This window comes from Oncorhynchus kisutch, linkage group LG17 (genome assembly GCF_002021735.2).
Source record: "Oncorhynchus kisutch isolate 150728-3 linkage group LG17, Okis_V2, whole genome shotgun sequence".
Lineage (NCBI taxonomy): Eukaryota > Metazoa > Chordata > Actinopteri > Salmoniformes > Salmonidae > Oncorhynchus > Oncorhynchus kisutch.
Genome location: NC_034190.2, coordinates 33964596 through 33976959, shown reverse-complemented (window position 1 = coordinate 33976959; position 12364 = coordinate 33964596). Strand labels below are relative to the sequence as shown.

The following is a 12364-nucleotide window of genomic DNA, read 5'->3' as shown; positions in this document are numbered from 1 at the left end:
CTTAGCAGATAGTTAGCACTGATATAGAATCAGTTGTGTTCATTTGCTCATAATTAGTACATCTGGGTCTTTCCACGAAATAAGTGCCTTTTGCGTCCCGTTAATATTTGAAATAGACATCATGCACCAATATTGTATTTTAAAACCATGTTACAAATGGAGTACCTTTTAAAATAGACTACATGAAGAATTCAATAAATAAGATTTTTTTTATATGAATAACGGCATCTTGACATGTCCCACAGTCAACTCGGTGTCACTCCTAGGAAGATTTTAACCCACGAGATCCCAACATTTCTTCAAGTTTCTCCATCACCGAACTCTCGTTTTAATATGGCAAAACTATCACTATTTGAATATTTTTTTTCAAAAAGAAACATTAAACATCTAATAGTTCTAACATCTAACATCTACTGTTTTTGGCAATTTTCTGGTGTTTTTTTGACCACCTGGGGACATTTTGTTAGTCCCCACAAGGTCAAATGCTACTTCTAGAGGGGTAAGGGTAGAGAAGAGAAGGGTAGAGTAGAGAAAGAAAAAGCAGCTGGAGAGTGAAGCCCCTTATTCCCATTGAAAAAGCCATATGAAAATCTCAAGGCAACTGATTTAATGCCAGTAGTTAATCCCGTGAGATGGTGGGCCACTCTCAGCTCTACTCCCCACAGAACACAGTGTACAATACCACAATAATAACACAATGTAGAACATTTGTTTCCTTACAAGAAACCACTATTTGGGGGCTAGTATAGGATTTTAACCCTGGACCTCTCATAGCTCAGTATGCTGCGAATCACCAGAATGAGTTTGTAATAGTTTTGAAATAAAAACTTCTCCATCCCACTCAAAACATGTACACAACCCTATCATAACAGAAATACCTACTAGGTGTGCTGATTGTGCTATAGTTAATCGAGTGTGCTGTTGAGGACCTAGTTGAAAACAGCACATGGCCTTGTCATGTGTATGACCGTCGGGTGTTTCCTTACAGACATTTCCATTAACAGAATGAGGTATGAAAAGCATCATTATCTTACCAGTCAACACCCCGCCTGTTCACATGCACACAACATCATGGTTGATCTCTGCAACCCACTGCTCCCTCTGGTGGCCGGTCTGGGTAAAACGTTTCTCCTCTGATTTGGAATTACTGGATGGCGAAGTAATTATATGACGAGATGTAAACATTATCATTTTTAGATTCTAACCATTAGGTAGTGTTTGTATAAAAAAAATATATACATAATTTAAAAAAAGTTGGATTCACTAAAGCGATAGTGCAGGAAAAGTACATATGTATATATTTGTTTCCTTACCTTGAGAGTTTGAGAAGGAAAGACCTCAATCCACACTGCGATTTAGCCACTGCCACCAATGGCTAATTTTTGCATTTTCAGAACAAAAACCAATCAATGTATCCAGATTAGCATGTTTTAAATGTCATGCCCAAATATGCTACCAAATACTTTATTTAGTGTCACAAAGAGGAGCGATTTCACTGAAATGACATGCAAACAGAGAATATCAAATTAATAAAATCTTACCACCATATATCACTTCAACATACCAGACACACATTCATATCAGTCAGTGTTTTAATCCCAAATGACTAAATCAATTAATTATTTGATCTATAGTGTGTGTAGTTTAATGGAAGGTGGATATTGAGGTAATAGGAAGAGCAGGCACAACTATGATCTGAAATAGCTGCAGGCAAAAAGCTATTCCTGGTGATTTTCTTAACCCCCCCCCCCCCCCCCACACACACACACACAAAAAAAGCATGTTATAATCTGCTGTTATAAATCTGGTCTGTGTTGGCAACTCTAGCCATGTTGTCAAACTGTTGATCTACGGATCAGAGAAGGGAAGAAGTGTTGTTTGACTCCGAGGCCTACTTACGGATACAGCCACTGGTAGTACTTGGGTGAATATATTTCATCTCCATCACTAAGCACTCTAACCATAATTGAAAGTGCTTTATTATCAGACACTTCCTTCATCTTCAACACAAGGGTTAGTGATGTAGCATTAGCATAATTTTGGTTCCCGTCTCATTTAAAACCGCAATCTGGGATATTTACAGCCATCATTAATCATTTAAATTAATAATTTTGTTCCATTATAAACAGCGTCTTTGTAAAACAATGCACAACTTTAAAGTACGTTTACAATTATCATGTGGATGTCATGGACTGTCAGTCCTTGCAGAAAGAGCACCGTTTATGAATTTGAGGATTCATTGGAGGGGGGGTTACATGACCCCAGCCTCATCCCTCATCTGTATACCAAAAGAAGTGACGGGCAGCCCATTTGGCTGGGGGGGAAAAAACTAATCCCAGACTGCACCTTTAACACTCCCTAGTCTGTTTAATATACGCTTCAACACACATCCGGATGCCTGGCTCAGTAGCTCAAAAAAAATGACAACACTTTTCACAAGCAGCACGTCTAGTGGTGCCTAACATTTTTTTTTGCGGCTAAAATAATACTCCTGGATTTGTCTGTGCTTGAGCCTCCGGAGGATATGTTTACACACAAATCTCAGGCATACTGTAATTTGCCATGTTTTATGTTTTTGGGGTTTTGTTAAAGTGTGAAAGTACCTGCCGCTTTGAAATGTGCTCTGGGGCCCCAGGAGGCCTATAGCCCTATAACACTAATTAATGTAATTAAAGACAGAGGTTAACAAATGCATGGTGACAGTTCTAAGGCCAGGCTATATCACTTGGGTGCTGGCTATAGAATGGTAACAGACACATACTTGTCCAGGGGCAACGAAGGGCAATCAGTGTCAGCTACCACTGGACATTGTACTGCCACAGGATGTGATGCTGTCAGTGACACATGTTGGTTGGTCATTTAGGAGCCTTAAAGGACTTAAGGCCTGGAGGTCGTTGTGACTCAATAGAAGTTTAACAGAATACAGCGAGACATTCAGGGCCTTTGGTTTACATTTTATTCGACAAGACAATGATCCTTAAAACACATAATAGGTTTTCAAAAAAGCAAATGAAATCTTTAAAAAAGGGGGGGGCAAAGGAAAATTAAAAACATGTTTATTAAAAAACAAATCACAATGATCTCAAGTGTTTGGCTTTCCACAATCAGAGGTTACCTCGTCTTTTTTTAATCTCATATTTATTTTCTAAGACAGAGACAAATGTGTAAGTGAACAAGCTAAAAAAATTAAGTAACGAAGGCACATCTGGCTTGGTGATGAAAAAAAATGCGACAATGAATGTGAGATAATTAAACAAGCCGGGAAGGAAGAAGACCGGATTCAGATTAGCGTTAATCGCTAACATTCACAGTTTGTATTTTTTGGCATTAAACCTATCGGGACGGAGGCAAAGCGCTTGGCAAACACACACTGCAACTCTTGCCTGCAGCGAGAAATCGTTATCAGATGCCTTGACTATAAAACAACAGAACTAAACAGAATGCTGACTCATTGGTCTTTGATAATAACAAACCCAGGGGGCCCAATGATTGTCGTTTTCTAAGGTCAATATATCAACACATTTTAAATTTTGAGGCTCTTTTTATAGGCAAAACACAAAACAGTACAATATATTTCCGAAGGCAACATGAAGCAATACATTTAAAAAAAATAAAAAGAAGATGGAATCACAGTTTATGAAAGCAAAAAAAAAAAATGCACAGTTAATTTCCCTTTGAACTCTGACCTGTGTAAGGGCTATAAAATTCAGATGTGATTGTCTGACACTGCACCACTTTATGCGAGCCCGCAGCCATACGTTTTCAAAAATGGCGGCACGAGTCTTTTTGCACAGAGAAGAAGTTGAGCTACCCATAGTTCCATGCAGCATGCAGACATTATCTTTAAAAGAAACACCATAGAGACCCGAAGTGCCACCAAAAGCCAATGAAAGTTGTTTTCAAAGTGATTGTCACATCAAAAAAAAACGACAATAGCGCAGTGGAGCACTGACTGATTGAATAAAGAACCGTGAGGTAGGCAGTTACTACTGTGTTCTATTTCTCTGTGTCCGTATGCCCACCTAGCAGTCTATATACCATATCTATTTTTTTCTACATCTGTCCAGCAATCATTAGTGTCATAGTATCTATTTATTTACTTACAAAGCTACATGTGCTTTTTGTTCACGTTTTGTCTTTTTCTTCGCGTCGTTTTATTTAATTCAACATGCTAATGTACTTAGCGAGAGTATAGCCTCGCTTGCCTCTGAGGTGACGCGGACAGATCAATGCCCTTGTGGAATTGTGCGACTCAAGCTCTTTGGAACGTCCAGAACCAATGATTTTTGTTCCCATTACTCAGCAAGAGTTACATACAACTCTTTGTTTATTGCGCCCTGCAGTAAGCACTCTGTGGACAGAACATAGTCATATGCTGACTGACTTAGTATCAGCTAAAAGCTATCTCAAGTCGTGCTGTGTGCCTTCTATACGGCCTAAATCACCCCGCTGCTCCACATCCATGTGTTTGTGCTTGAAGTAGACGATACAATGGAGGAACGCAAAGACATCGACAACATTCAAAAAGTATAAGCCCTGGTGTGTCTAAGTAGCTTTGGGGAAAAAGTGAGCCAACTGATTGAAACAAGCCACCGATCATGCCATGCAGAGTTACAAGGGCTAAAATCCACACAGCATTTTTAGATTAAAAACATAAGCCTTGTGACTGACAACCTCAATACCCGTTAAAGTAAAATGTATACTTTTTTATCTTCCAATTTCACTTGGAAACTGACACCCCTATACATAGAGGTTCTGAAAACACCTACACTCGTTTTTTTGTTCTGACATTTTACACATTTCACCGACAATATATTAATTCAGCATTATTATGTACAGTGTTCGTTGATAATTTGGTTCACTTTGACATCTTTGACCAACTTGACACGGTCTCACATAATTGTTCATCAAGGACGTTTTGCACATTTGTGTTTCGGTACATAAAAGAATAAGACTAAAATAGAAAAGATTTCAATTCATATTTCACTGCGTGTAAAATAAACAGCATATATTACAGCGTATAATAGCCACTTCATCTACATAAATTGGTACTAATGGCAGTATTTTCCAATATATGCTGGGTATTTTGACACTGAAAATACAATCCTTATTATTTGAACTTAATTGGACTTAAATGTTTATCTTTCGTGTGTGTGTGTGTGGCGGGGCGGGGGGGAATTGCACGCTCATTGATAATTGTGTTTGCATTGTGTGCTTTGCTGGAAACAAAGATGTCACACTTCGTTACCCTAACAACGTAGTATTGCCAGCTCTTGCAATTTAGATTGAACCCAAAACATGAGTCAGATTCTTAAACTTTGTCATGTTGCAATGTTATAAAGCAGTGACAACCTCATTCTGTTCATACTGCCATAAAACGGCATTTTGGTCTGAGGATGCTTACTGTACATTATAAACTGGGTGGTTCGAGCCCTGAATGCGGATTGGCTGAAAGCTGTGGTATATCAGACCGTATACCACAGTTCTAATTACGTTGGTAACCAGTTTATAATAGCATTAAGGCACCTCGGGGGTTTGTAGTATATGGCCAATATACCACGGCTAAGGGCTGTACCCAGAAGAACAGCCCTTAGCCGGGGTATATTGGCCATATACCACACCATCTCTGGTCCTTATTGCTTAAGTATAACACTGCAACATTCAAACAAACAGTTTCGAGTGATAATTCTGGTGATATTTTGAATTGTGTTTCTGGTGATATTACCTTTCCGGAATCACAAGAGTAGTAAACACTGCATTTAGGTTCTGATCACATCGGGAGGCTGGATCGGTCCAGAGCCTTCCTGGGTCTACAGGCACGTTGTTGTTGTCGTCGTCACGGAGGCTAAAACGTCATCTGCTAAACATACATGGCTGCCGACACAAAACTTTCTCCGCGGGCCACAGTGGTCGACGGCGGCTCGTCAACGTGTTGACCGCCCGCGCCGGAGTACGGCGGCAGGGCTCCGTCATTTAGCGTGTCGTCGACATCGGCATACCGTATCGAGTCCTCCAGGACAGCAGGGCCGCCGCCATTAGCAGCCCCACCGCCGGCGGCGTTTTCGTCGTCATCGTCGCAGGCATCCAGATCCTGTAACAGCAACAGATCCCGGTTGAACCAGCAACAACTCTCGAGAAAATGTCATCAACTGTGGTATGGTAGACAAAATCCACACCTTGACTATGCACCGTTCAATAGTTTCACAATAGGTTCAAATAGCTTTTTTTGCTTACAAAATAGTCAAGATGTTGAGGGACCATGCAGGCAGAATGTTATAATATAGTACAAAAGGGTGAGTAATCGGACGATAGAGACGAATCCAGAGTCTAGAAAGCAGCCGGCTGTACCTCATGAAGGGTAAAGGTCGTACAGGTAGTAAATCAACGACTATAAACAGCACTGTGTGAAAATGGAGACAGTCCGGGTTGTGTTCATAAGGCACCCAATGGCAGACAACAGACTGAAACATGGAGCAACTACCTGGACTAAAGTACGATAGGAAACATTCATTTTTTGGGGGTTTTCTGGTGTGACCTAAAGATCACAACCCAGAGAATGGAGATTGGAGGATGTCCTCTTACCGTGACAGGCTCTCCGCTGGTCTCGTAGTATACCTTACTTAAAGGCTGGGTCTCCGTCAACTCCTTCGTCACTGGGTCCGTGACATGCTTGTTCAGCTGTGGGTAAAGTCAGATAACTGGGCCACTCATCTCCAATCAATAGCCATTAGCCCCATTACGAACTGCACTCCGTGTGGTTTATGACCTTCAATAATAACGAGCCCGGAGTGACAGGGAACATGGACCACTCACCATCTCTGTGGAGCTGCCGGTCTTCACAGGCGGAGGGGGCTTGTGCTTGGGAGGACCACTGATTGGATGAGAGAAAAGGAGGGCAGGGGGAGAGGTTAGCGCAACTCACTGTCCACACCTAACAGATATTGAGTGAGTAAAACTTAATTGATTGAAGGAAAGATATGGATTTGCTAAATCGTACATATTGAAAAAGTAGTATGACTGAGAAATCGCTAAGAGTGTCCTGAAAGGACAATTTGCTGAGAGCGGGGACACTCACTCTCCGTTCTCTGCGTTCTGCTTGCGTTTGCGGACCAGCACGATGGCAGCGCCCACGATCGCCAGCAAGAGGATCACACCAATGATGCCTCCGATAATGCCAGCCGTCGACGGCCCTGCTGTTTTCTTTCGCTGCTCTGAAAGAGAAGACGACGCGGGGGTACTTAGGACTTCGTCCAATTCAAATATACGTGTCATCACTCCTTGTGATAAGAGCTGGGGGGAACATCAGCTGTTAGAAATCAGAATCCAATCAGAAGTGTTAAATGAAAACAGCTGTACTGAAGAACAGGGGCCTGTTCAGGAGGATGTTACAGAACATTCTGATAAAAACGCGTCACACAGAACAGACATGACTGTTCATTCTATTTCTCTCTGCAACATTCAGAACATTTCTCACCATCGAACGCACGCCAGGAAATGAGCCGTTAGGCATTTAAATGCCTGCCACACATCTTATCATCCCCCGATGTTCTGCGTTGACCTAAGCCTCCTTGCTCAATTATGCCTATGTTTGTGATTTCCAGAGGGCATTGAGGCTGAGTGAGGCGTCTAAATTAAATGTAAAAGCCTCTCATTATGTTGGTTTTAACCAGCTTGCAGTTTCCACAGACTGCCACTAGACCACTATTATCCTCAATATCACATTGGAGGATAATGGCGGTCGACTTCCTCTTTTCAGCCACATGGTGGTGTGCTGTTGCCAAGCTAGCACCTCGCTGCTGAGTGAGTGAGTGAGAGCATAAATTACTTTGTGGATTCTCACTCCGGCTTGCGTCCATATCAGAGATTCCGACTACGGGTGATTCCACTGGGAACGGTGCAGACCCGCGCATCTGTTAGCTGTGTAGGTGTAGTGGAGTCTGCTGTATCTACGCCGGGGACACGTTCAGAGACACACACTCATGCAACCCCAGTCACAGCTGAAAAGAGACCGGTCAGCGTCAATCATTTGCTATCGCATAAACATGAAATGGAGAAGGGAAGGAGGGAGATATGGGGCGGTGGCCAGGGCTCCGTCCTGAATTGCTCGCTCTCTCTCTCAAAGCTGGATCCGCAGACACACACACAAAAATCTATACAGACAGAAGCACCCCCCCCCTCCCCCTCCCCAACCTATTGGCATCCCTCTGTGGGTACCCTAGCTGCTGATCTGATGTGCTGTGCTTGATATCAGCGTTTACATTAGCAGCGTTTACCATTAATGTTCTCAGATAAAAATAAAACTGTATCTTCAATAAATAATGAGTCATGCTAGTTACTGCATCAAAAACAAGCCGTCTAACATGGAGGAAATGAACTGGTCTTAAAACAATTATTGACTGAAAAAGAAAAACAAGCTGTTGTTATTGGTCAAGTCCAGATACATCCATCCCTGTTTCAGTCTGCTTTCTTATGCCTGATGAATATAACCCTGTTTGAAGGGCGGGAGGGCTGAGGGAAGGAGGTAAAAGAAACAGACGATTGTATTGGCTGGGAAAAGAGGGGTAACGATAGGGGGTGCCCACCCACCCGATACCCACGGGTTTGGCAGAGAATGAGGGCCAAGACAGGGTGGGGGTAAGAAGAGAGGGAGGGAGAGAGAAAAAGGATTTGGATCAGATTTTGTCAGGGTGGATACAAGAATGGGGCGTGGTGGAGTGGAGAGGGAGACGATGTCATTGGAGACTGATTAGCTCACATAACAGATGTGATGTGAATAGACAAACCCCTTAGCACACTCAAACACACACTAAGACCCACCCCACACACATACACACTCCTACCCAGTCATCCTAACATATTCTACCCCATATCTCTCCCAGTTCAGTCACTTACCAATACCATTCAGTGAGTAAAACCATTCTGTCAGCCCAGATTGAAAGAATGAGACTATCCCAAACCCACATTTTGTTACATTACAGCCTTATTCTAAAATGGATTAAATATTTATTTCTTGTCAATCTACACACAATAAACCATAATGACAAAGCGAAAACAGGTTTTTATAAATATTTGCAAATGTATTAAATATAAAAACAGAAATACCTTATTTACATAAGTATTCAGACCTTTTGCTATGAGACTTGAAATTGAGCTCAGGTGTATCCTGTTTCCGTTGATCATTCTTGAGATGTTTCTACAACTTCATTGAAGTCACCTGTGGTAAATTCAACTGATTGGACATGATTTGGAAAGGCACACCTGACAGTGCATGTCTGAGCAAAAACCAAGCCATGAGGTCGAAGGAATTGTATGTACAGCTCCGAGACAGGATTGTGTCGAGGCACAGATCTGGGGAAGGGTACAAAAAAATGCCTGCAGCATTGAAGGTCCACACAGTGACCACCCGGGCAAACTGAGCAATCGGGGGAGAAGGGCCATGGTCAGGAAGGTGACCCGATGGTCACTCTGACAGAGCTCCAGAGACTGGGGCGAAGGCTCACCTTACAACAAGACAATGACCCTAAACATACAGCCAAGACAAAGCAGGAGTGGCGTCGGGACAGGTCTCTAAATATCCTTGAGTGGCCTAGCCAGAGCCCGGACTTGAACCCGGTCAAAAATCTCTGGAGAAACCTGAAAATAGCTGTGCAGCAACGTTCCCTGACAGAGTTTGAGAGGATCTGCAAGAGAGGAATGGGAGAAACACCCCAAATACTGGTGTGCCAAGCTTGTAGCGTCATACCCAAGGTTGTAATCGCTGCCAAAGATGCTTCAACAAAGTACTGAGTAAAGGGTCTGAGTACTTATGTAAATGTGATCATTTTCTTCTAACACATTTTCAAAAAATTCTAAAAACCTGTTTTTGTTTTGTCATCATGGGGTATTGTGTGTAGATTGATGAGGAAAAAATGTAATGTAATCCATTTCAGAATAAGGCTGTAACGTAACAAAATGTGGAAAAAGTCAAGGGGTCTGAATACTTTTCAAAAGCACTGCATATACATAAGATGTGTGAGGCTAGAGAGAGATGGGAGGGAAGGATGGTGCTAGGAGGGAGAGCGACAGGGGTGCGAAGGCTCTGAAGTGGGGCCAATAGAGGCAGACTGTAAAAGGTCCAGCGTCTCTCTGGGATACGGTTTAAGTGACAGGGAGGAACAACTAGCGAAACAACCCCTCACAGTCGGCCTGGCTCTCATTGCCATTGGCATTCTGCTGCTACACTCCTCCGCAAAACTCCCAACTGGGACAGCTCTCTCGCTCTGTCTGTCTCCATCTCTCTCTCTCTCTCTCACAGTCCATTGCTCACTTTCCCTTCACTGGCAAGCAAGCTCTGAAATGTTCTCTTTTAGTCACACACTCGGTTAGACACAGAAGTACACACACACACACACACACACACACACAGTCCTTTGGGCCGAAAAATGTTCAAATTCTACATAATTACCTTATAGTTCAAAAATGAACCACAAAAAAAAAAAAGATTTCTTCCTCTCCTTTTTCAAAAAAGGTATTGTACAGTAAGTGCTGGAGCTAGAGGGGGAGCGAAGGAGTGAAAGAAAGGATAAAGAATGGAGAGGGAGAGGGATAGAGAGAATATTTCAACGTAACATGAAGTCAAATACTGCCTTGTGCTTAGAGGCCAAAACTGGATTACCCCTGACATCCGCCTCCCTCCACGTGTTTTTCTTTACCCCTCCCTCTTTCTCTCTCCTTAGTGACCTAGCGTGTTCTCGGCTTCCCGCCTGCTCCACCAACCCAAACCCTCACACCTTCTTACACACACACACTTACTTTGCGGGGCCGTCTGTGATTGGAGAACAGGCTCGCAGGAGTGTTGCTCTCCTGGACTGTTTAGCGTCCAATGAGCCTACATCTTATCTTTCCCCATTGCTCACCAGTGAGCAATACAACGCAAGGCACACACACACAAATCAAATTTATTTATATAGCCCTTCGTACATCAGCTGATATCTCAAAGTGCTGTACAGAAACCCAGCCTAAAACCCCAAACAGCAAGCAATGCAGGTGGAGAAGCACGGTGGCTAGGAAAAACTCCCTAGAAAGGCCAATACCTAGGAAGAAACCTAGAGAGGAACCAGGCTATGTGGGGTGGCCAGTCCTCTTCTGGCTGTGCCGGGTGGAGATTATAACAGAACATGGTCAAGATGTTCAATGTTCATAAATGACCAGCATGGTCGAATAATAATAAGGCAGAACAGTTGAAACTAGAGCAGCAGCACAGTCAGGTGGAAGTTGAAACTGGAGCAGCAGCATGGCCAGGTAGACTGGGGACAGCAAGGAGTCATCATGTCAGGTAGTCCTGGGGCATGGTCCTAGGGCTCAGGTCAGTTGAAACTGGAACAGCAGCATGGCCAGGTGGACTGAAACACACACACACACACACACACACACACACACACACACACACACACCCACAAACAAACCCTGCATGTGTACGTGTGTATCTGTGCGCTTTGAGTGTCTCAGCGTTTTATGTCCCTCTTAGTCTTAATAGCTACACTTTTAAACCCTATCAATTGCCAGAGATTCTCTCTTTTTCCGTGCCGGTCAACTCTCCCCATGCGTTTTGGTTTCCCTCCATCGTTCTTCCACTTAGTGGATTAAAAACGCTCTCCGAGTTCGCTTACTCAAATAGCATGACTGGACCAGAAAAAATGTGTTTCTCACAAAAATAAAACTGAAATGAGTTTATCGTCATTGCAAACGCCTCCAACCATTCCATTCCCAGGGATCAAACTGAGTCAAATAGGCGCGAGACAGCAACAGTCACTTCATTTCGACTCCAGCGTGGCGCACGTCCCCTGATCTTTGCCTTAAAACAGATCACGTACCCAGCGACTGTCACTTATCTGGGTCAAGTGGACCAAGGTTGGGCTTCGGGGGCGCGGCTGCCGCCTTTTACCGGGCAACCTTCAGCATAAGTAATGAGGCCTGGGTGTTTGCGGGGCCACCGAGGGTTTGTCAGGTTAAGAGAGCAGTGTGTGTGTGTGTGTAGCTCAGAAGGGCATGAAGCAGGTTTACTGAGCTGGGTGTCTCCAGACCAACAGGCACTTATACTAGCATGTCTTTGTGGCCACCGCTGCTTGTGCCTAGTAGCATCAAGCAGAGCCAAAGCTAATTTACTGCGATCCCTCCCCTGTTGGCCCCTGTGCATTTTAACTGTCTGGAGATGAAGCTGAGGTCAGTCAGTGACACTGCATGTTTGTTTTGTCAGATTGTGTCGCTATATCCTTCTGTCTGTCCTTCTCTCTGTGTGTGTGTGCATGCGCCCCTCACTGTGATACTGATCTCCTCTACCTCCATGCCTCCCTCCCTCCCTCCTCTGCAGGCAGCAGTATGCTTC

At 43.4% G+C, this 12364-nt stretch overlaps 1 protein-coding gene across 1 annotated transcript in view; it reads right to left on the bottom strand.

The window, feature by feature from the left end:
* Positions 1–2938: 2938 nt before the first annotated feature.
* LOC109907539 (poliovirus receptor homolog) overlaps positions 2939–12364 on the bottom strand; it is an 82362-nt gene continuing 72936 nt past the window's right edge. The window contains exons 7-10 of the mRNA XM_020505563.2: positions 7076–7211; positions 6814–6871; positions 6583–6678; positions 2939–6091 (exon numbers count right to left, since the gene is read on the bottom strand). Coding sequence (XP_020361152.1) covers positions 5861–6091; positions 6583–6678; positions 6814–6871; positions 7076–7211 — 521 coding nt within the window. The 3' untranslated portion in view covers positions 2939–5860. The remainder of the gene's footprint in view (positions 6092–6582; positions 6679–6813; positions 6872–7075; positions 7212–12364) is intronic.